The sequence below is a fragment of the Sminthopsis crassicaudata genome, chromosome 5 (genome assembly GCF_048593235.1).
Source record: "Sminthopsis crassicaudata isolate SCR6 chromosome 5, ASM4859323v1, whole genome shotgun sequence".
Classification (NCBI taxonomy): domain Eukaryota; kingdom Metazoa; phylum Chordata; class Mammalia; order Dasyuromorphia; family Dasyuridae; genus Sminthopsis; species Sminthopsis crassicaudata.
This window is the reverse complement of record NC_133621.1, coordinates 19,873,453-19,896,113: the sequence shown is the minus strand read 5'-3', so window position 1 is coordinate 19,896,113 and position 22,661 is coordinate 19,873,453. Positions and strand designations below refer to the sequence as shown.

Genomic DNA, 22,661 nt, shown 5'->3' with positions numbered 1-22,661 from the left:
GTCCAGAGGCAAAGAAACAGAAACCAATTGGTCTTTTGGTAAATTCTTTAGGAGATTTCAGGCTAGACCCAGTATTCTTTCTTAGAACGGATATTTAGAATTTAGAATTTTTTGAAAATGAGACCATGCTTTGGTCAGATCCATTCGATACTTACTCCCTTTGCTTGGCAGATAATGGAACTCTTTGAATTTGTTTGCTCATTTGTATAGTGGGAATAACAGAATGAGAGAACCTTGCAGGTTGACTTGAAATCCAGGAGGAATTTTTGTGAATTAATAAAAGTTAAAAGCAAACGCCTCCAATTTCTCCCTGCCTGTGTCTAGTCCCGACCCAGCTCTACCTGTTCCTTTGCTTCTCCATATCTTGCTCTTCCTATCTGGGGTCTTTTTCAGTCCATAATCCTCATCTCTCTCAGTCATTCTTGGAGAATGTCCCCTATCTTCCCACGGCTACTGTATCAAAGAAAACAATGGATGGGAAAGTCCTCTGTGATTTAATTGTAGAGTGCTGCACAGATTCATCATTTAAGCAAATAGGAGTTGTTTAAGTGAAGGGTCCCCCAGCAAGAAGGTCTAAGACACAGAGAGCTGCTGTCTGACCCCGAGTACTCAAAGAACTCTTAGAATTTAGTGATTTTTTCCAACAGGAAAAAATATCCACAGAACACTTGGGTCATTTTCATATGGGTCAAAACCCCAGGAAACTTTACAGGCTTTAATTATGGCAGTATTATTGTCATAATGACATTTACTGAGACAAACTGTAGAATTCCACAAGTCTTTATTTCCTTTCTTTTCGGACTGAGTAGTTTTTGTGACGGGTCCTGCCAATTTAGCCTCATACTTTGCAGGCCGGCTGCATTTGGGACTTGTTCCACCTCTGGTAACAATGAGCAAGCCCCCAAATGCACTTCAAGGGTTTCTGAGTGCTGGATGGTGATTTGTCCCACAAATATATTCAATAAACAAAATCATGGAGTGGTGTTTCTTACTCCCCACAGAGACTGAGATCTGAATTGTCCCTCCTTCCTCAGAATCTTGTTTGCCAGGACTTTTTTCTTTAATCTTTTCCTCCTTAATAGTATTTTATTTTTCCAATTACATATAAAAATAGTTTTCAACATTGATTTTTGTAAGATTTGGAGTTGCAAATTTTTTCTCCCTTCCTAGACAACAATCTCATATAGGTTATACACATACTATCATTTTCAATCTATTTCCACATTAGTCATAGTGTAAAAGAAAAAGCAAACCACAAAGGGATAAATAGTACACTCCGATCTGCATTCAGTCTCCATAGTTCTCTCTCTCTGGGTGCCAATGGCATTTTCCATCCCAACAGGACTCTGTCTTACTTGCTCATCTCAAAAAAAGATTTGTGTTCCTTATCTGGAGGTGAAGTCATATGGATTTCTCTATTATTACTTGTTCAGTCATTAAGTTGTGTCCATGAACCATAGCAAGCCAGTGTTGTCTGTGGAGTTTATCTGGCAAAGATACCAGAGTGGGGGGAGGGTGTTGCCATTGCCTTCTCTAAACAGAGCTTAGTTGACTTGCTTTGGGTCACACAATTAGTGAGTGGGTATGGTTGGATTTGAACTCGGGTCTTCCTGACTCCAAGTCCAGTGCCACCTGGCTGCCTCACAAAATGTATAGTGTATGTGCTGTTAATGGTGAATGAATGAAAAAGCATTTATTCAGCATTTACTGTGCTCAGTGTTGTGGATACAAATAATAATAGCATCTAGACTAAGAAGGCTGCAGCTGTGGGGACTTGGTATAGGGGAGTCTTATTTCTCTCAAGCTCTGAGCTGGACTGGCTGGTTAAGTCCACTCCTGCTCCCTGTCTGTCTCTTGCTTTCTCTCCACCCTCCCTCCTCCACTCCAAGCTCCTGGGAAGCCTGCGTGCCACTGGCAAATTAATCTGCCTAAAACACTGCTTGGATCACGTTACCTTCAGCTCTACGACCACGTGCCTTCCTCTTGCTCACAGGCTCAAATTCGTGTTCTTTAGTCTGATATTCGAGCCTTTCTGCGCTGGCTTCCACTTCCCTGTCCCTCCCCTTGAGGGGGTCCCTTTGAGTCGAGTTGCCTGGATTGCATCTTTGCCACCCAGCTCTGTGCCCCTTTGCTTCCTGCAAAGGCCAAGGGAGGTCTTTTTTTTTTTTTAACCATTCATTAGAATTTTACTGCTTTATATTGAGTTTCTCATCCATTGGACAACTGTGAGCTCTTATTATTTTTATATATGTCACAATAGTACAGTCCTCTTACATGTAACAAGCCATTTGATAGTTTTAATCAGTTTATTTCACCTGTAAAGTTAATCTCTTCATTTTACTGAATAATTGATTTGTCTGTGATTTTCAAATGTAAAAGAGAGAGACCAGGACATTGCCAAGGCCCATCTCTGCCCATTTCCCACACATGGAGTACTTAAGTCAGTCGTGTTCAGGGACCAGAGGCCAGGAAGGTGCAGGTGTGATCCCCAGAAAGCATTTTAATTGAGAGCTTTGAATTCTTGTCCATTTTTGTGTTTTCCTACCAACCATGTGACTGGGTTGGCGCCTTCTTAGCTCCCCCCTTTCATTCTTTGTGAAGGTGCCATGGAATTACCTTTATACCGAGGTAGTAGAGCTAAGTGCTGGCTCTCCTTCCCCTCTTCCTTTCTCACTCCCCTCCTTTCTTTTGTCTTCTCTTGAGACCCTTTTCTTTTTCCCTCTATCCCTCCTTCCTTTGCTGAATAGGGAACCTTTAGGCTCCCTGGCAGCTCTAAATATGTAGTTCTGTGGTAGCCCCATCTAGCTGGGTTTTTTTTTCCCCCTTTTCCCTTCTTTATTCTCCTGATGAGGAATAAAGGGGGAATTGGTGGGTGTGGGGGGGCGAGGGGGTGGAGCAGATTACTAGAGGGTGGCATATATATTTTTTAAAATAATAATTATTGTTATTTTTTTGTGTTCACAAATATTCATTGTAGTCTTCCAGCAAACACTTAAGTTTGCTCAATTGGAGAATTGGTATTTAAGATCAGCTGGTCGGTGGCTCCCTGGCATCGTCCTTCTGTGGAAGGCCGTCAGTAATGCGAAACAGAAACATGGTGACGAATGCCAATTACTCGAGTTCCACAGGATGGCAGTGTTGTAGCATTTTCTTGATGTAATGAATGATTTACTGCAAAGTCAGATTCTTAAAGTTCACTTCTGTAGCAAGGCCCTCTGACCTTTATTTGGGATGAGGAGAGGCCAGCAGGGATGGCAGCTTCTTCAGGATCTCCTGGAAAAAGGGCCCAGCCAAGGAGTATTGATGACCAGGAGTCTGAGAGGTGGGGATTGGCCGAGGTGAAGAAGGGGATATGGCCGCTCTTCTCCCATGGGGCACTTGGTACAGGATGCCGGACGGGCCTCTGTCGTTGGAGGCCCGGGAAGCTTTCAGCTCCTTTGGAGCCTTGCAGTGACTGACCATATCACAGGCACTCACTATGTATGAATTGAGTTAATAGGATATCTCAAGTTTAGGGAAGCTGGGAGTTACTAAGGAAATGGTTCGATAGACATTAATGGGTAATTTTTAGATGGCAAGTGCTATGATAAAGGCACGGGGAAAGGTAGGAAGGAACCAAATTGTGGGGACTCTAGAAGTCCCCAGAAGAAGAGCATTTTTTGTTTGACCCTGAAAGCCATGGGGACTATGGAAGGGAGGGGTGGTCAGGTTTGCAGTTTTTATTTTATTAATATAGGACTTCCATGTACTCAGTGCCACATTGCGGTTTTTAAATGTCTGATTTTTTGTTTCCCCCTCCCCAATTACCTATAAAAACAGTTGTTTAAATGCCAAATTCTTTTCCTTCCTCCCTTCTTCCTCTCTCCCCATTATATTTTTTAAAGGTACAGAAATTAAGATGTTAACTGGAGCCGCCGGTCATGCCATTGATCAGTGTCCTGCAGTAGCTTTTTTCTTAAAAATATTAAACACTGTTGACATTCCTCTACTCAGAAACAATAATGTGGTGGTTAAAATTAGAGCAGCCTTTTTCAGACTTCTGGAGTCAAGCAGCTCTCCATAGTTATGGTGCCCTTGGTGGGAAGTTGGTGTAAACTGTGCGTGTTTGGGACAACAAGAATAATGTGTCCCCTCTGTCACAGACACTTCAGGTAGTGATAACCTGAAACCAATACCTGTCTCTTTCTGCGATGGTAAGTGCTGAGGAGGCCAGCTAAGACTGAACCCACGCCTCCCGGTGCCGCAGGACAATGAGCAGCCCCTAGCCAAGCCATATCTCTATAAAGTAGCATGCTTGGAAGTAGGAATTGTCTGGCTGTAAAGTAGCATTAATCACGGAATATTTGCCAAGGAGAATTTTTTTTCTTACCAAACTTGTAACTTAATTATACTGGTATAAGGAAGGAAACTCTCTACCAAAGCAGCTCCCAGTCACATAAAATAGTATCACAAAAAGCCCTATGAGCAAACTAACCTGTCAGCTCAGGATTTCAAGTCAGAGGTGAAATAGCAGGTCTGCATAAAAGCCTGGTAGTGCCTCTTGGGTATAATTTAATCTGCTTCCCATTTTGTCTTTGTAGCATATAGCACTTTCTACATCGTGGGGCTGATACTATCCATGCAGATTCCTTTTGTGGGATTCCAGCCAATCAGGACAAGCGAACACATGGCCGCTGCAGGTACGCGAGAGAGGTTCCTTTTTCTTCTTGGTTGAAAAAAATTAAACAATGGGTAAATCGTTATGTGATACCTTTCATCACCCTGGCCAATTTGTAAAGGAAAAGCTTCTACGGACAGGTGGGCTTCTGTATAATATCGGGCTGTCTGTGAGCACATCCTCAGCGGCAGCCCAGACATACCAAGCCTCATTTCTTGGAATTGGATGGGATACGTGTCACGCCCATCCTGTACGACAAGCAGGAACACATCCCTGTCAGGGTGACAAAACCCACAGTTCTTTGGCCCAGTGTTGATGTAAAGCAATTGTGCCAAATATCTCAACCATGGGAGATATATGTTTCCCAAGACTTGGCTGGGAGTTGGAGGTTCTAATAATTGGCCTTTTGCTTGCTCTTGACTATCTGATTTTCAGTTGTTCCTGAAATTGGTTGCCACTCTGAAATGACTGCCCCAAGAGTAACCCTTGACTTAGCAGAAAAAGTCGGAATATAGGGCATTTTCTGGCCACTCTCAAGGGTAGAAACTTCTTCCTCCTCCTCCACCCCCCAATTGCTCCCTGAAAGACTGTATGATAAGCTCATTTTGATGGTCTAGCCTAGGCACAAGGCAAGCAAGTGTCTCCACACAACTCTAATTTACTAATAATCAACTGGATTGTCACTGGCAACTTGTCGGGAAGAATAACGTAATCAATTGGCTACATAATCATTTTATGGCACTTTTTGTAAATATACAGGCAAAATTGAAAATAAAACTAGTGGTATTTGTGGCTGATTGTGCTTTGGTACTAATTTTTCCTTTATCTAGGTCTTTGGCAACCTAGATTTTACAAAAGGCACAAAATAATTAGGGGAATAAGACTCATTTTTTTATTCAGTGAGATGTTTTAATGTCTACTCTTATTTTATACAATTTGAGATGTTAATTCTGTAAGAGGATTTTATCTATTTTTTTTATTGCCTTTCCCCTTTATTTTAAATCATCCTAGTCAATTTTGTTTATTGCTTTAGCTTCCAGAGCAGGTATTTCCAGCAAAAAAAAAAAAAAAAAGATAATCAATCTAAATATACTATTCCCTTGTTCTATAAATATTAATCGTCCATCAATCCTTAGTGTTCTCCAGATTGTTAAAAATCCATTTTTTTTCCTCTTGAAACAAGGTAAATCGAAGGAGTTTTCTTCTCTGTTGTAATTGTCTTAACTAGCATCTCACTGAAGGTTGTAGAGGGGAAGCATTTGATGTGGGGAATGGGATTAATGCCATTCAAAATATGAATTATCTTGCCTGACTCAACTAATAGCAACCTGTGTATATCCAAAGAGGAGTTTGAGATTAATTTTAGGAGCAAAAAGAACATGCCTGACTCTTAGAGGATTTTCTGGAGAGCAGAATCTAGAGTGAGGAGTTAAGATACTTCCTTCTCTTAGCTAATTCTTAACTAGAAGAGCTGGAGTTGTTAACAGATTCCAAAAGCAGTCTTAATTTTGCTTGAAATAAGTGTTTCATATATTTAGGGGGAAAAAAAAACACCTCATCAATAGATTGAAAAAGGAGCTTTTAAATGGGATTCCTAGAAACTGCTTGCTTAACTTTGGGATGGTGCTAGTGTATCAACATGTTTTTCCTTTTCTTTAGGTGTCTTTGCACTGATCCAGGCGTATGCCTTCCTGCAGTATCTCAGAGACAGATTGACAAAGCAGGAGTTTCAGACCCTTTTCTTCCTGGGAGTATCCCTGGCTGCGGGCGCTGTGTTCCTGAGTGTGATCTACCTGACTTATACCGGTGAGTGGCGGCAGAGTGGGCAGAGACCTCCCTCTGCTTGGAAAAGAATCCCGACTGTAACTCAGTCAATACTCACACGGACTCAGCTTGGCTCCCACCGTCCTCCTGTGGCCAGCTGACATGGAACCAATTCATTATTCCTAGACTAGAACGAATCCAATAGATCTTTCCAATGCTGGAAGGCAGTTGTCCCAGTCGATTCGCCTTCAGCATCTGATGTCCTTTCTAAAATGTGGTTCCCAGCACTAACTACAGCAAGCCAGCTGTAGTCTGGGTGGACCACTCTATGGGAACACCGGCCCTCCTTTATTTCTAAAAGTTTTTATTTTGAGGAGTTGAGAGGGTGTAGAAAAGGTCTTATTTAACACAAAAATAGTGGAGGCCTTTCCTAAGCAGGAAAAAGGTGTTCTTCCTTTTCCAGAGTATCAAGTGTCCTTACCCCCAGTGCTGAGCCCCACTTTCTCATGGCTCATGGTACAGCAGAGAAATGAGATATTCCTCAGGCTCTAGAGAAATGGGAGAGAGCTAAATGAAACAAAGGATACTGCTAGGTGTCAGGAGCTGTGCATACCTACAGAAGCACCCTAGACAGTCCCTACCCTCCGGGAGATTACATTTTAAGGGGGAAGACAGTGGGGTGGGAGAGTGGGAAGGGGGGCAGTTTGCATGTGAGGAGGAGGTAGAGTCTGCAGAGAGTGAGGTACAAAGCACAGCACACAAGCTTCCTAAGAGGGGAGGATGGGGGGGGAGTGTGGCTGGCTTCTGGCTCACTTGGGGATCCATTGGTTCCCCCCTCTCAGGCCATGTGGAATGTGCAACTTGTACACTTCCCTACAGATCCAGTGGGACTTGAGGTGCCTTCTGTCCCCTCCTGCTTTCTCATATCAAGGTTCCATCACCCCCCAACTTGCTGTCTCTCTGCCTGTTTGGCACTGGTCCCTCGCTGGCCGTGTGGAGGCCACATTGGGCAGCCCCTGTCCCCGTCAGAGCCTTTCTTTCGGTTTCCTTGCCCAGCAGTACTTGTGAGCGGCTTCTCTGGTTCTGTCTAATCAATGAGTGGCTGGAGCATGGCTGCCAAAGGTGGGGGAGAAGCCCTGGATCCAGTGGGATCCAGGTCAGGTGTTTCCCTGTTCTTAGCCAGCGCAAGCCAGTGGATCTCCTGGGCCTAGACGCTTAGGTTCCGGGACCCCTGAATCAGTCAGCAGTAACTGCCTCGGTCACCACTGAAACCTCAAAAGGCCCCTCTGGAAGTAGAGAAGAGAGACAGGGTGAACACATGCAGCCTTCTTCAGATTCCAGATTTATTTTCCTTCAAACAGGGCAGATGTCAAGGGACGGCAGGATGTCTCCCTTGATTGAGGTTGATGAGAGTGAGGGTTTGGGGCAAAGGGAGGCGGTAGGAGGGGCCACAGGGGAGGAAGGCCTGGGGACTGAGGAGGTGCAGGGCAGGGAGGAAAGAGCTAAGGAGAAGGGGCTTTTGGTCATGCTCAGTTACCATCTTAGGAGCGCAACATCAGGACCAGAGAGGTTAACCCCTCTGTCCCTTCTTGGCTAGAGCACTGCCTGTGTCGCTCCTCCTCAGGAGCTGGTCTCCTGGATCTCCCTCCCTCTGCACAGAGAGGTGGTTCTTTCTCACCCACTCTTCTCAGCCCCTCTTGCCACCAGCATGGCACCAGACCCAGGGCTCTTCTCCCTCCTCCTCAACCACTCTGCAGCCCTGGGCATGAAAGATCCTCTCTCTTCCTTTAAAGTTTCTTCTCTCCTAGTTTTCCTGTAGCCAATCTGTCTACTTTTCTCTCTCCCTCACTGAGTCCTCATGGAGAAAGGAGATTGGATCTGAGGGTGGGGAGAGCCCCAGTCTCCAGTTGGAGGCACTGACTATTCTGAAGTCAGGAGACCAAGGGCTGAAGGCTCAGCATGATGATGTGGCCTTCTTGCTTTCTCCATCTTCCCATAGCTGGTCCTATGTCCATAAACCTTGTTTTGTTCTAGTGCTAGCCGAATAACTTAGGACTGTAGGCTGTGCCCTCCAGAAGTAAAGTAAAATTATATTTTATTAATAATTAAATTTTTAAAACCCTTAATGTTTTTGTTTCTTTTTTAAATTCAATTTCTTAATTTCCTTTTTATGTTTTTTTAAACTCTTCTAGGTTATATTGCACCATGGAGTGGCAGATTTTATTCACTATGGGACACTGGGTAAGTAAAAATGAGGGGAAATGATGTCATGATATTTATGTTAAAGCATTGAACTTACAAAGGAATACACGAAGGTTATTACTATCCCAAGATTAGAGCCAAGATTAGAACTCAGTTCTGAGGCACCACATGTAGCACTCTCCCACCAGATTGCTGCTAGGCCTGGTTTCCTGAGGATGTCAGTATTCTGTTTTCACTTGTTATTTTCAGGCATAAATGGACAACTCCTATCTGAGTGACGTGTAGAATAGTTTTCCTCTTCTGCCTGTAACTGAGTGGGCATTAATAGGTGTATATATGTAACACATGACATTCAGGGCTAATCGTTTTGGAAATAAAGTCGATGGCCATTTATTTCAAACAGAAATAGAAGATATACTTGTAAAAGATGATGCAGCCTTTGATCAAGTTGGCATTTTTCAACAAATATTTCTTACGCTATTAAGAATCACGTCTAATGTGGTATTCCATCCTCATCATTCCTCACCATTAATGACTGAAGTAAAATATTTGAGCTAGAAGTGTGGCACACATGACTGACTTACACAGACTTGATGTTCTGTGTAATGACTCACAAAATGTGAGACCATGGTTTAGTGTTTTTGTAGGAAAGTTATTCTAATTCATTTTATGTCCAGTTCAGGTTGCACCATCTTTTTGGCTAATGCTGTAAATTTAAGTTCCATTCAGATTTTTTTTTCCTCAATAACTGGGTAACATTCCTTTTAACATCTACTTGTAAAACATACAGGAGAGTCTTGGAGCCCATTGGATGGCACTTAATAAGATGCAGAGTTTTTATTTTAAAGGCAGACAGATGGAGCAGAACTTGTAGCTTGGGCAAGATTTTATTTGTCTAGTTCACTGGAAATCAGAGCTCTTCTATGTCTGATCTCTGTGAGTGTTCCTGAATGGCCCGCCATGATTTTCCTCAGTTTGGGCTGAGCTCACTGGGCCGTCTGTCTGTCATTGGCCCATCATGGGAGGAGAAGCTATAATGTTAGCAGTGGAAGAAACTCCAAGGGAGGGACAGACGCCCTCTGTCCATTGAGTCAAATTGGCTCCTTTTGGCTGGTCTTTGGCCAGGGTCAAATGGCCGATCAGAATGGGTCCAGTGGATCTTGCCCAAAAGCCAGCTTTTTATATTGTTTTGAGCATTGCTTCAGCAGCAAATTTGGTGAGAAGTCACCAAGATCATGAAAAGAAATGCTTTAAGTCTAAAAAAAGAGGAATTTGCAGCATTTCAAAATTATGTTTTCTTTCTTAAACTAGGTATGCAAAAATACACATTCCAATCATTGCCTCAGTGTCTGAACACCAGCCTACAACATGGGTATCCTTCTTCTTTGATCTCCATATTCTTGTGTGCACCTTCCCAGCAGGCCTGTGGTTCTGTATCAAAAATATAAATGATGAAAGAGTGTTTGGTAAGAGAAATGTTCAAAAATAACTTTGATTTGAAATAATTGCCTTGATGAAATTTCTATTTGTATATATTTTATGTATGATATAACTTATATATCTTCTCCATTTAGGCAAAATTCTCCATTATTTCAATGGTTTAAAATTTTGATATTTCAGATTAAAAATCCAATGTTTAAAAATAGCTATGTTTTTATAATTCTACTTATATTGCTAAGCACTGAGTTGGTATACAGAAGTTAATAGCTCAGCTCTTCTTGAGAGCCGGAAGTAAATATAATATTTGAACGAATGGCACCATTTAATAATTTATAACTACAAGCATAAAGCGACTGTATTGCTCCCGTCTCAATTATAAAAATCAAGACAATTTTAGATGATCTTTAAGTTAAGAGTGACTTTAATGTGATTTAAAAGTAATTCCGTAGTACTCCGAGCTTTTCACTAACATGGCTTCAGTGATGGCTCTGGCTCACCAGCGCGTGCTTTATATACTTATTAACCATTTTTCTAGCTTTGTCTCAGTTGCCTAGGGAAGGTTACATTATTTCATTTTTGGCTCATGGAACATTTTCATTTTCTTAACATAATAGTGTTAGAAATTTGAGGGATTTGCTCTGTGGTCTGCCTGAGATTGTAAGATTTTGGCTTAAATTTCCAGACTTTTGTCTGTTACTGAGAATATGCCCACTTGAATAAAATTACTACTGTGAGAGCTACCAAGCAGCTTATAAAACCAGGCTATAGCATCTCAGAATTTCTTATTGGAGAAAATATTTATGTGAAACTGAGTAAATTCTGTTTTTAAGCAGAGCACTCTCTTGATCGTAGGACCACAAAGCAGGGCAACAAAAGAATTAATAAGTTACAACATAGAATATTGAAAACCCATGTTTTTAGGCGTTACTCCAAATCCAAGTGTTTGAACTGAGACAGCAGAATCCGGGGGTGCAGGCAGCCCTTTCTGAAAAAGACACAGCTGTCATGGCTCTGGAGGAGCCCAGTGTGGGGTGGGTGTGATTGCCCAGGAGAAAAAGCCAGCCTCCTATCCAGGTGATCCTTCCTGAGAGGAGCAGACCAGGGCAGGGAGACTAGATGGAGGATACCGGGCCTGATCTTGGTGAGAAGGGAAAGCCCAAGGTTGGGGGGAGGGGATATCTTAAGTTTAGCCACTTCATTCTCTGGGGGAGAGAGGATAGGACTTAAGGGGCTCATCTAGCTCCAATTTGTGATCATACAAGGGAGGAGCATTAGGGCTCCATCAATGGCCGTGGAGGACAAGACATCCTAGACTTCTAGAATGTCCACCTGGAGCCATCTAGAAAAGTCACTTTTCTGTGATTTCATGTGGTTTCCAGGGGTTTCTGACCTGCCAGAATGTATTTAAAACCTCCAGATCTCTCAGGAATGACTTTGAGACACTACAGATTTCACTTAATAAACGGCATTATTTCTGCTTCATTTTTTTGCTCCAGAACAGACTTTAACTACCGAGGTTTGCCATGGAGGATTTGTAGGGGATTGTGCACTTCCTTCCCAGGCTTTATGAAGTCTAACATAAGTGCATTTTCCTCTAAAGGCATAACAGCCATAGAAAATCCATCACTATTGACAAATGTGAACGAAAAGAATCCCCATCTCCTTGGTAACAGCGCTGCAATCTGCAATACGCCATGGTCTCATTAATTATGGAAGTTAATAACAAGTTATGCTTTATGGCGGTGGCTATTAATTATCGGCCATTTTGGTAACTAAAGAACAAACCGTTCTTTGGAACAATTTTTGGTCTTGTCATTACTGTCTAAAAGCTGAGTTTCCTACTTTCTAATTAAAAGTGAATCTCTCTCATCCCAGTGGCTCTGTACGCAATCAGCGCCGTCTACTTTGCCGGGGTGATGGTACGCCTGATGCTGACTCTGACCCCCGTGGTCTGTATGCTGTCTGCCATTGCTTTCTCCAATGTCTTTGAGCACTACCTGGGGGATGACCTCAAACGGGAAAGCCCCCCTGTGGAAGACAGCAGTGACGAAGACGACAAAAGAAATCCAGGAAACCTGTATGACAAGGTAGGTGACCTGCAGGGAGACAGCTTCTTCTAGAGAGGCCCCAGGGGGAATGGAGACAGGGCCAGGAGCAGATTGGCTCAGGGGACCACTCCTGGGGCCTTTGGCCAAGGGCTGCTTCCTGGGGTTCTAGTCAGGGCTTGTTTGTGCATTGTGTTTGAAAGCTCTTACTCTGACTTGAGAGGTGATAAAATGCCTTGAGTAAAGTTTATTAAAAATGGTCATGTTTGACTTGAGTCCGGCAGTTGTCACATGGGATATAAGTCAAACCCACATCATCCCCTGGGAGGCAGATGAGCTTTATCTTTGTAAAGGGAAAGAAGATGCCCCATTTGATGGGAGCTTGTGCCGGAGGGGCGCACAGAGCACAGCTCTCTATTGGCAGTGGTGAATATCCTCACTGTGTCTGAGTTAGGTCTTCCTTCTCAGTGAGATCCAGCCAGGAAGGGCTTGGGGAGGAGCATTTCTGGAAGTCCAGGCTCCTCGTTTCCTCAGTAGATGATCTGCCATCATCCCAAATCCACATTTGGGTTTGCGTTTGTAGAGCTTGGGTCTCTTCCTGCAGCTCATTCTTTGATAGAAGCTGTGCTTGTTACTATGCTCCCTGCCTGTGCCTCTCTTCAGGAGGATCAAATGTGCTGCTGTCTCCCAAAGGAGCATCCCCTGTAAGGGGCCCACGGGTGGGTGCCAAGAGAGAGTGTCTGGCGTAGAACCCGGCTTTGGGGATGCCGCCTCTCCGGCATCGGGAGGAGGACATGGAGGCAAAGGTTTGGGAAGAAAGGAGGAGAAGAGCTACTTTGTTTTCACATAAATTTCAGAGAGAGAAAGAGATCTTAACAGAAGGAAAAGCAAAATAAGTCGTGAATGATTTTTTTGTTTCCTCAGGCAGGTAAAGTGAGGAAACACGTATCTGAGCAAGAAAAAGCTGAAGAAGGCTTGGGGCCCAACATCAAAAGCATCGTCACCATGTTGATGCTGATGTTGTTAATGATGTTTGCAGTCCACTGTACCTGGGTAACGAGCAATGCCTACTCCAGCCCCAGCATAGTTCTGGCCTCCTATAACCATGATGGGTAAGGAGGAGAGCTCTTGCTGTCCGTGGGGGGCTGGGGAGGTCTTGGGCACAATACCCTGCCCCCATCAGACAGAGAGGCCTCTGTGCGCCATGGCCGGGTCCACATCGCTGACCCTCTTGTCGGGGTCGGCATTCTGTAGTGCCTTCATCCCTGGTAGGTCAGCCCCTCGTCTCAAAGTGCGCCGTCATCTCATTTCAGCACCAGGAATATCTTGGATGATTTCAGAGAAGCGTACTACTGGCTAAGGCAGAACACCGACGAACACGCCCGGGTGATGTCTTGGTGGGATTATGGCTACCAGATTGCCGGGATGGCCAACAGGACAACGCTGGTTGACAACAACACGTGGAATAACAGTCACATTGCACTGGTGAGGGTTCTGTGTGCCGTAGGAAATGGTGCCGGAAGGAGCCTGGGTTCTCCTTTGGCTCCCCACTTCTCGGTGCTTCTTTGTCCATTTACATGAAGGGGGAGGTTGGGCAGCTGGCCTGGCTTCTGTCCAGTCTGTACAGGACCAAGCCAAGCATGGATGTTGGAAATTCCTTTGAAAACTGCTTTCTTTGGGTGATTAGCTTTGAAAATTATTTTTATATTATTGAATTTTGAGTCTGGAAATAGTAGCAAAGAAACTCACCATTAGCACTCATGCTGCAGAGCATGGAGGCCTTCATCACGGGCACATCTCCCAGAACCAAGGCCTAGCCAGCCCAGGCTGGATGCGGCTAAGAAGCGTCTGATTTGGGAAGCTGAAATGATCCCGAGTCCGTGACCTTTCTGCATAAAACCCATTTCTGTTAGACACTGCTGAAAGTAGAGCTCCGTGGGGCCTCCAGAGCTGATTTCAATGTCTGTTGCTTTGTTTTTGTTTTGAACATATGGTCTAGGTTGGGAAAGCCATGTCTTCAAATGAAACAGCAGCTTATAAGATCATGAGGAGCCTGGATGTGGATTATGTCTTGATTATTTTTGGAGGAGTCATTGGTTATTCTGGTGATGATATCAATAAGTTCCTCTGGATGGTCAGAATTGCTGAAGGGGAGCATCCGAAAGACATTCGGGTAAGAAGTAACCTAGAACTATGAAAGATTGGTGTCCCCAAGAAAAACCCAGCCTCTGGTAATCCAGTCAGCCACGGGAAACAGCTGCTCTGGACACAGCCCATCACTAACCGCCAACCCCCATGCTTGTCCACTCCATTCGCTGCCTGTTTTCACCCGTCCATCATGGGACTGCCGGGTCAGACTCCTTCACTTCTTCCCTCCATCCAGCCCCCAACTGCCTTCTCAGGCCCCTGCCACCCTCATGAGCTTGACCCCTAGGGGCCAAATGTGTCTCTGTCCTCTGCTTAATGGGTTTTGTGCCTTCCCGCCTTGAGGTGCCCCCTCTGAGAAGCCCTCCTGGTCACTTGTGGGGAGTGAGCTCTTTCCTCCAACTTCTCATCACAGTCTTCCTTGTTTCTGTTGCCCAAGCCTGCTTTGGGATGGCTTGGACATATTTCTGTCCCCTCCCTCCCCTGGAATTGTCCATCTCTGCAGCCCTTGGGCCAGCAGGAGAACTGGTTGAAAGCCAGTCCAGTGAGCTTTGGAAGGAAGGGCACAGTTGCCTTTTGGGGAACGTCCAGCTCTGTGCTGCCCCTGGTCCTCTCACCCGCATCTCCTCCCCCTTTACCCAGGGCTTGGCCAGAGGGCTTTCCCACAGAGGGAGAAGCATCTCAGCTCTGCCGCCTGCTTGGGGAGGGAGGGATCTTTCATGGGCAAGGGGATGGCGTGGTTGCCCCCAGCCTCCTTTTCTGTGACTGGCTAAGGAGCTGACTTGCAGGAAAAGATTTAGGAGTCCCCTTTGCGTGTCCCTGCAGGAGCCTGGTCAGAACCCGGAAAAGCATCGCCTAATCCAGGAGTTTTAGTGCCCTTCTTCTTGGCCTGGAGTTCCTGGGTCGGGTCCCTGTCCCTAGAGGAGAAGCTCAAAAAGAGGCACCCTCCTCAGAATGTGGAGACGCAGTGGGGGGGGCTCCCTGTGCTAGGGCGGACTTAGAAGGAAGGCAGGGGTCACTGCTCTTAGGGTTCTTCTGTTAGTCACTGGACCTGCAGTCTGGAAGGCCAGGTATGCCTGAGCAAGTCACCTGGCCCCGCCTCAGTTTCCTTTTCTGTAAAATGGGCTGGAAAAGGAAATGGCCAACCAGGCTGGTGAATTTGCCAATACAACCCCCACATGGGGTCTCGGAAAACCCCTGAACTAATAGATGAATTTTCGCTCGCTCGAGGTGGAATATTTGTATTTTGAATCAGGTTGGAGTCCCAATCACAGAAGTGCTTGAGGCTGTGTCACAGTGAGGCATTATGGGGGACACATGGAAAGGCAGGACCAAGGATTAGAATGGGCCGAGAATGGCCCAAAACTTGAGGTGGGAGTTTAGAGTAAAGGGAGCAACTCTAAGATGTAGAGTTAGGGTGGTTAAGTGGGGCAGATAAGCCGGAATCTCCGAGGGGGGCGGCCCGGACAGGAAAGGAGAGGGAAGGAAGAGAGGTCCAGGAAACATTGGGGATGGAGGCCCGGAGCTGGGTAGGACACTGTTGTCAGTTCTGAGTGTGTTGATGGCCTGGGCTTACCATCATGGCTTTAGTTAAATGTGCATTCTAAAGTTCTCTCTGTTCAAGCAATACAGTTGTGACGAGGAGCCCATTTATCTCCTTCCCCGTCTACATCCTATAACCCTCCCAGCCATTCAGGAATTTGTGCTGTCTGCTTCCCATGAGAAAACCTTTTCTTCCCACCGGGTGCAGCTTCCTCCACGGGTCACCTCCTGCGCTGCCTTCTCCAGGAAGCTTTCCTGAATCCAGCCTTGGGCAGGCCGCTCTTTCTCAGATCAGTGCCTTACACACGCGTGTGAGCATACACCCGGACCATCGGTCCCCTCCCCTTCCCCGGTCTCACACTCGTTTTCTTACTGGACTCGATTGAGTAACTGAAGAGATTGTTTTACAGGGACCTAAGGAACCGGTCTCTGGATTTCTTGAGCTGTGCTGAGTAGAAATGTCTCTGTTCCTCCCTACAGGAAAGTGACTACTTCACCCCCCAGGGAGAGTTCCGGGTAGACAAGGCAGGCTCTCCAACCTTACTCAACTGCCTCATGTACAAAATGTCCTATTACAGATTTGGAGAAATGCAGGTGAGTGGGGAAGAAGGGGTTGCTGTGATAGTCCATTCCTAGTCAAGCTTCTTGTTGGGGAGAGGATTTGCTAAATGGCCGTCCATCTTTTTCCTTTCACTGCAGAGCCCCAGCAAAAACTCCTGTTTGGGGGAGTCTGCAGGCATTCCTACTGAGCGCTAGAATGCCATCAGATAGCGTTCCCTGGGCAGCCAGGACTTAGTCACGTCCAGGGGCCTCCTGTCAAGACTGGGCTGAGGGAGTGAGGGCTCGGGTCATCTCGGGCCTTGTCGGGAGCCTGGATGGGGAAGTCAGACCTTCCTGGGGTAGGCTCCCTTCTCCTAGTCAGCTTGGTTGAAGTGTTCCTAGAGAGGTGAAGCTGGGCCTGGGTTTGAAGCCTGCCTCTGGGAAAAATTCAGTGACCCTGGACGGTCTCTGCATTGGCAGCCTGGTTCCACCTCAGGACACACGGCCGTCACTCCTGCAGCTGTCAGATGACTTCTCGAGCCCACTTTTGGTTCTGAACAAGCAGGGACTTTTCCCTAGCGCTCCGCCCTGATCCTCAGTATCTTGCTGAGCTGGGAGTCTGTTTGGGAACGTCCAGACTCGTTAGGCCCTGACTGCCGGCTAGTGTCAGAATAAAGTGTTCTGTCCCTCTTGCCTTGAAGCCTAATTTCATCTGTCTTCAATGGGGTCACTAGAGGGAGGCAGGCACACTCCTGGCCCTTGGGCTTGGAAGCCTGGCACTGGGCTGGACAGTTGGAAAGCCTGGCAGGGAAACTGGGCCGCCTGCTGCTCTTCTCTCGGACTACCAGAGGAGTCTGCACCCCCTTACCCACCCACCCCCATCTCATCTGTTGTTCCTCTACTTTACTGGGGTGGCCCCTTCTGGGGCCAGGGCAGGGGGGAGAGGGTGGGGAGGAGGCTGGTGCTTTTCCCAGAGCAGACCTCTTGGCAGAGGTGGAAGCTGCCCCACGGTCAGGCCTCTGACTGCCCGACCAGTCCTAGGCCTTTCTCCCGAGACTCACCTCCATGAATGTTTTGCATTTTTGCAGCTTGATTTTCGGACACCCCCAGGCTTTGACCGGACACGTAACGCCGAGATCGGCAACAAGGACATTAAATTCAAACATTTGGAAGAAGCCTTTACGTCTGAGCACTGGCTTGTTAGGATATACAAGGTGAAGCAGCTGGAGAACAGGGAGACCCTCGACCACAAGCCTAGAGTCACCAACATTTTATCCAAACAGAAGTATTTGTCAAAGAAGGTGGGTTCCCAGGGAAATGATCCTAAAAAGGGGGGGGTTGGCTCGCTCGTCACTGGTAAATGACTCGTTTCTCCAAGCCAAATGTCTGTGTTTAACGTCCTGTCGGTAACCTCCATGTTCTGTGTGCTGTGCGAGGGCTGGTGGCGGTCACTAGCAGGTGGCAGCCTCGTTCCGGGTACTGGGGCTCACTCTTAATTTTCCTGTGGGTATCTCTTGCAGAATTTGTCTTAAAGTGAAAATGCCAAACCGTTTAAATGGTGACATTTTGTATGAAAGAATTAAATGTCATAATTCTTTTGGTGTTGGGCTTCTTCCTCCATTGTGAAATAAACTGAAATCTTCACTTGCTTGTGACGCACTCCACATTGTGTGTTTGGCACGGCCTTCCTATCTTGTCCCCCGGGGAGACTGGGCTGGACGTTTTTCTAGAACCACGATCACCGAAAAACCTCCTAATGACTGGGATGGGAATGATGGAATTACAAAAGAAAGATCACTGGGATCCCCTTTTGCTAATTACATCAGGGGCAGTGGGCAAGCATGCTGGGACGCTGCAGGGGGAGGGGTCTGAGGACCCATCCCTTCACACCGTGACCCTCCCTTACCCTGCAGTTCCTTACATGCAAAGTGATTCCTGGGATCTAAAATGGTGTCAGAAGAAAAACCTGCTACTATTAGACAGTCTCTGCGCCATATTGTTTTTAAATCATGTCTTCTCTCCCCCCTCCCTACCACAATTGTGGTAGGAAACGCCTGCGTAGTACCTACTGGGTGCTAGCCCCCTGTCCCACCTGGTCCTCCGTCAGCCCGGTTTTATGTGGAGGAAATGGAGACAGAGGTAGTGGCAGGCCAAGTACCCAGGGTGGGGACTCCAAGCCAAAGGATTGCGAGGGCTCAGGGGCCGTCCAGTGCATTAGCCCCCGGGGAGGGGGAAGACTCCAACCCCAGGCTTCGGCAGCCATTTATTAAGCACTAACAAGGTAAACCCTCTGAGAGCTCCCATGACAGGGTTTGGGGGGAACCACTGATGGCTTCTCTTGGCAGGGGAAACGTGACTAGATGTAATGCCCAACCTGGAGCTCGCTTGGCTGCTTGTTCTGAGTTAGTGAAGATGACCTTTAATAAAAATGAGTCCATTTAAAGCCAGTTTAAAAAATGGGAAAATACTTCATATAGGGCATAGCATTGTAGATGGACTGATATTTTAAAGGGCCCCTCACTCCTCCCATTTAAGAAGACAGGAACTTGGGGAAGGGATGCTAATGACTTTCAGATATTTTGCTTTGGGAATGTTTCCAGCTTTTTCCCTGGCCAAGTTCCTGTCCTGCCCTGCAACTGAAGGGACAGAGAACCCCTGTGTTTAGTACCCCCATCCCCCAGTCTGAGGAGGCAAAGGCAGGGCCTTTGGGAGCTCTTCACTGATAAGCCCAAGTTTTCAGGGACTTTGAGATCATACTTTAAACTACTCATTGTGAGGCACCTCTAAAAAGCATGTTTCCAGTGTTGAGGAAGCAAAATCTAAACAATCTTTCCAGCAAAATGGCCCATCTGTTCCACTAGTTAAGACTGACAGCTTCTGTGGGACCTGTGAAATGACTTGCCCATCCCCTTCTGGTCATCCAGGACAGCCAGGGGGGCACAAGGTGCTTTTGAATACTTAGAATTGCATCTTAGTGACAACTGGGGAAAGACATTCTGGGGGCTGAAGAACATTGGCTCCACAAAACCTGGAGGTAGCCTTGCTTGCAGGGCCTTCTGAGGAGGGGGGTAAAGGCTGGAGCCTCAGGGAGCCCAGGGATGGCTGTGTAGAAACTCCATACCCTGTCTCAGGAGGGCCTGACTCTGCCCTGTCAGTCACCACGATTTTCTAGCCACTGGGGGCAAAGCTTGGGGGCTCTTAGAACCCCAAGTGTAGGACCTGAAGCCCACTGCATCCTGCCACCATCTCACCGCCTCCTCCCCAGATGGTGCATGTTAAACCCTTAGTTTAGTAATTAATCTGACCTCTAGCATCCTGAAAGCTTCAGATGACTAGTACTTACTCAAACACACAGGGTCAGAACCAGCCAGGGGCTCTTTTGGATTCCTGGACAACAGAACCAGAACCTAAGCTCCTGTAGGGATCAGCCAAGAGCCCGCACGTGGTGCCTTTGTGCAGGGGGGCCCTTTGTGAGGGGCGACGGTATCACCTACAAGGCTGCTTGGAGAGCTGAAGCAGCACCATGGACACGGCTCTTGTTGCAGCTTCTGGGGAGGCAGTCATCAGGTCACAGGAGCTGGATGCCCTAACTCTCCATGTTCTTCCTTTTCAGACTACCAAGAGGAAGCGCGGCTACATTAAAAACAAACTACTCTTAAAGAAGGGAAAAAGACCCAGCAAGAAGACTGTTTAAAAGAGACTGTTCCGAGCGCTGGTTGCGGGCAGTTGTCCTTGAGATGACCAGTCTTTGCCTTCAGCTCCAGTCATGTTTCACAGCAACATGAGGGTACAGAACCATCACTGGTCCAGATTCATGTACAAAATTTTCAGGCAATGTCTGATTTAAAAATATTGGCTTATTGAGAACAGCTGTTTTAGATTTGTAATGTGAAGCAAGACCGAGCACTGCTGTGAATGTCTAGCAGCAGATTTGATTTTTTTATTGGTACATATTCTCTTTCCACGCCAAGAATTTGGACTTAACTGCACCAAAGAACCCTTGAATCTGGTCCCTGGCACATGCAAATTTGTCAGTTTTCTTTTTTAATTCTTTTACAAGACCTGCACTTCCTTTGAGATACCTGAACAGCAATATGTAAAATGCAAATTATAAAGTGTATTAAGCTTTTTAAACAATTAGAAAATGAGTTACAGATTGGGAGACAGCTATTAGAAACTGGAATACCCTTCCTTGAATATTTATTTCCACGTTTCTCGGTGTAAAGAATGTTTCATCAAATGTGCGTTTCTATTTTTCCACGGGTTTGCTCCGTCCACCAAGAAGCTGCTGCTACTCCTACCAAACGCTGCATCTTTATTTACAGCGATGTCAAAGCTGTTGGCGGTGGCAGCTTTTCCGTGGGTCCCACTGGGGTGGTTCCTGTGCATGCTAGTCATTCAAGGGCTAAATGTGTGTCCTTTGACACTTGGAGAAACTGCACCAAGGGTGCTGTGCAAAATAAACCTGGCGAGCTCTTTAAACAAGAAAAGAGGGGGGAGATTATTCAATAAGTCGCCCGATTTGTGTGTGCGGCACCCACCCTGTGACTGGCTGAAGGTCCTTCCCTTGGACGGGCCAGCATTTGGTGAAACACTCTGCCTTTAGCGAGGTGCTCCTTATTTCATTTACAAAATGGTGACAGGTCTGTCCAGCAACATGCACTCACACTTGGCGGGTATGGGACGCGCGCCCTTACCTGTTCCCGGCAGCTTGAGGAGGAAGACGTGGAATTCTCGGCAGCCCTTGGAGGAAAGTGCTTTGAGAAGAGGGAAAGTGCTTCCTACCACAAGCTGTCTCAGTTGGGGGGGTTTTATACATATCTATATTAAAAAAAATTATAACTTACACCACTGCTTTCGGTGGAATATGAGGAATAGTATGTACCTTTTATGAAGAAAAATGTAATTTACAACCTTCAGTGAGGATATTACTGCTGATTTTCCTTCCCAAAGTGTAGAATGTTTGGTTTTTTGGGGTTTTTTGGTTTTGTTTTCAATTTATAAAACTCATTTTTGACCCTGATGATGGTTCTTTTACAGACCAACAATGGCTGTAACATTTTCACAAAATAAAAACAAATAGATCTGGATTTCTGACACCTTTCTTTGTCATTTGGAGATTTGGTTTTAGTTGGTTACTTCGAAGCTCAATGCAGACACATTGTGATGAGGGGAAATAAAGTTAATTCGAGTTTTGTGTTAAGTGTCTTTGTGTTCTGTACCTCCTTTCATTTAACCTTGAAAGAAGCTAAAGGAGCATTCACTGTGAGAGGAAAAGTCAAACTCCATGGATTTTTCAGCTTGCCAGTGCTGCCCTTTAATCTCTCAATATGGCGCCTGTGGTTGGAAGCCCCCCTCCTCCTCCCTGTGACCTAGGCTCAGGCTTCTGCCACTTGCCTGGGTTGTGGTTACACAGCCAGCTAATAACTTGAGGAGTCATTTGGGGATGCAGCCTCCTAGGTCCTACCTAGGCTGTCCTTGGGTGTAGGAAGCTCCTTCTGCTGGTGCTGACCCAGACCCTCTTCACTCGTAGGTGTCCGGGGCTCCTGGAGCCAATGGAGCCAAAGCAGGCCGTGTGGGATGCTGCCATGTTGGTGCGCAGGGGCTGAAGAGTGTTCTAAATACTCTGAGAAGTGTGTGAAAGGCCCAGGGTGGCACATGCTGGTTCTATGCTGACAAGAAAGGCAGCACTAGGCCACAAAGTTTGGGGCTCACAGCTGGCATTGTTGTGGGCAGATCTAAGCCAGAGTCCTGGCCAGAGCCTAGAACTCTCCCGTTTCTGAGATTAGCAGGTTCTCCATGAGACTGTCTACCGTGTGCAACATTGAGGGGGCAGAGATGCTGGCTGGGCTTCCAGGGATGGGCTCCAGGTGCTTATCTCATGCCCTAAAGCTGAGCTAGATCTCCCACCTGGTCCTCCAGCCCCTCCATCCTCTGGCTAAACTGCTTTGTCGTGCAATGGGAACCTCATCTAGATTGTTGCTAGTGAGGGGAATGGTGCACGTCAACTAGAGCATTACCAGCAGAATCCCAAGAGGGAGTGGACTGAGAACCTCACCCCCAGGGAGAAATGTCCTCTCCAGCCATGGTCCCGGGCTTCAGGTTTCTCCTGGACCCTTCAATGGAAAGGAGAGAAATCCCTGAAATAATTGAAAAACCGTGGAAAGGAGAAACCAATGAAAAGGAGAGAAACTGCTGAAATTAAAACCAGTGAGAAAGGAGAGAAACCCCTGAAACTGAAACCAGTGGAGAGAAACTCCTGAAATAATTGAAACCAATGGAAAAGAGAGAAACCCTGGAATAATCGAAACCAGTGGAAAGGAGAG

At 46.3% G+C, this 22,661-nt stretch overlaps 1 protein-coding gene across 3 annotated transcripts in view; it reads left to right on the top strand.

The window, feature by feature from the left end:
* The window catches only part of STT3B (STT3 oligosaccharyltransferase complex catalytic subunit B), an 82,792-nt gene extending 61,254 nt beyond the window's left edge, over positions 1 to 21,538 (top strand). For all 3 annotated transcript variants that reach the window (XM_074267277.1, XM_074267275.1, XM_074267276.1), the window contains exons 6-16: positions 4,581 to 4,679; positions 6,317 to 6,463; positions 8,614 to 8,662; positions 9,935 to 10,089; positions 11,939 to 12,150; positions 13,033 to 13,220; positions 13,422 to 13,593; positions 14,108 to 14,281; positions 16,276 to 16,389; positions 17,424 to 17,636; positions 19,949 to 21,538. In XM_074267277.1, coding sequence (XP_074123378.1) covers positions 4,581 to 4,679; positions 6,317 to 6,463; positions 8,614 to 8,662; positions 9,935 to 10,089; positions 11,939 to 12,150; positions 13,033 to 13,220; positions 13,422 to 13,593; positions 14,108 to 14,281; positions 16,276 to 16,389; positions 17,424 to 17,636; positions 19,949 to 20,029 — 1,604 coding nt within the window. In that variant the 3' untranslated portion in view covers positions 20,030 to 21,538. The remainder of the gene's footprint in view (positions 1 to 4,580; positions 4,680 to 6,316; positions 6,464 to 8,613; positions 8,663 to 9,934; positions 10,090 to 11,938; positions 12,151 to 13,032; positions 13,221 to 13,421; positions 13,594 to 14,107; positions 14,282 to 16,275; positions 16,390 to 17,423; positions 17,637 to 19,948) is intronic.
* The last annotated feature ends 1,123 nt before the right edge of the window (positions 21,539 to 22,661 follow it).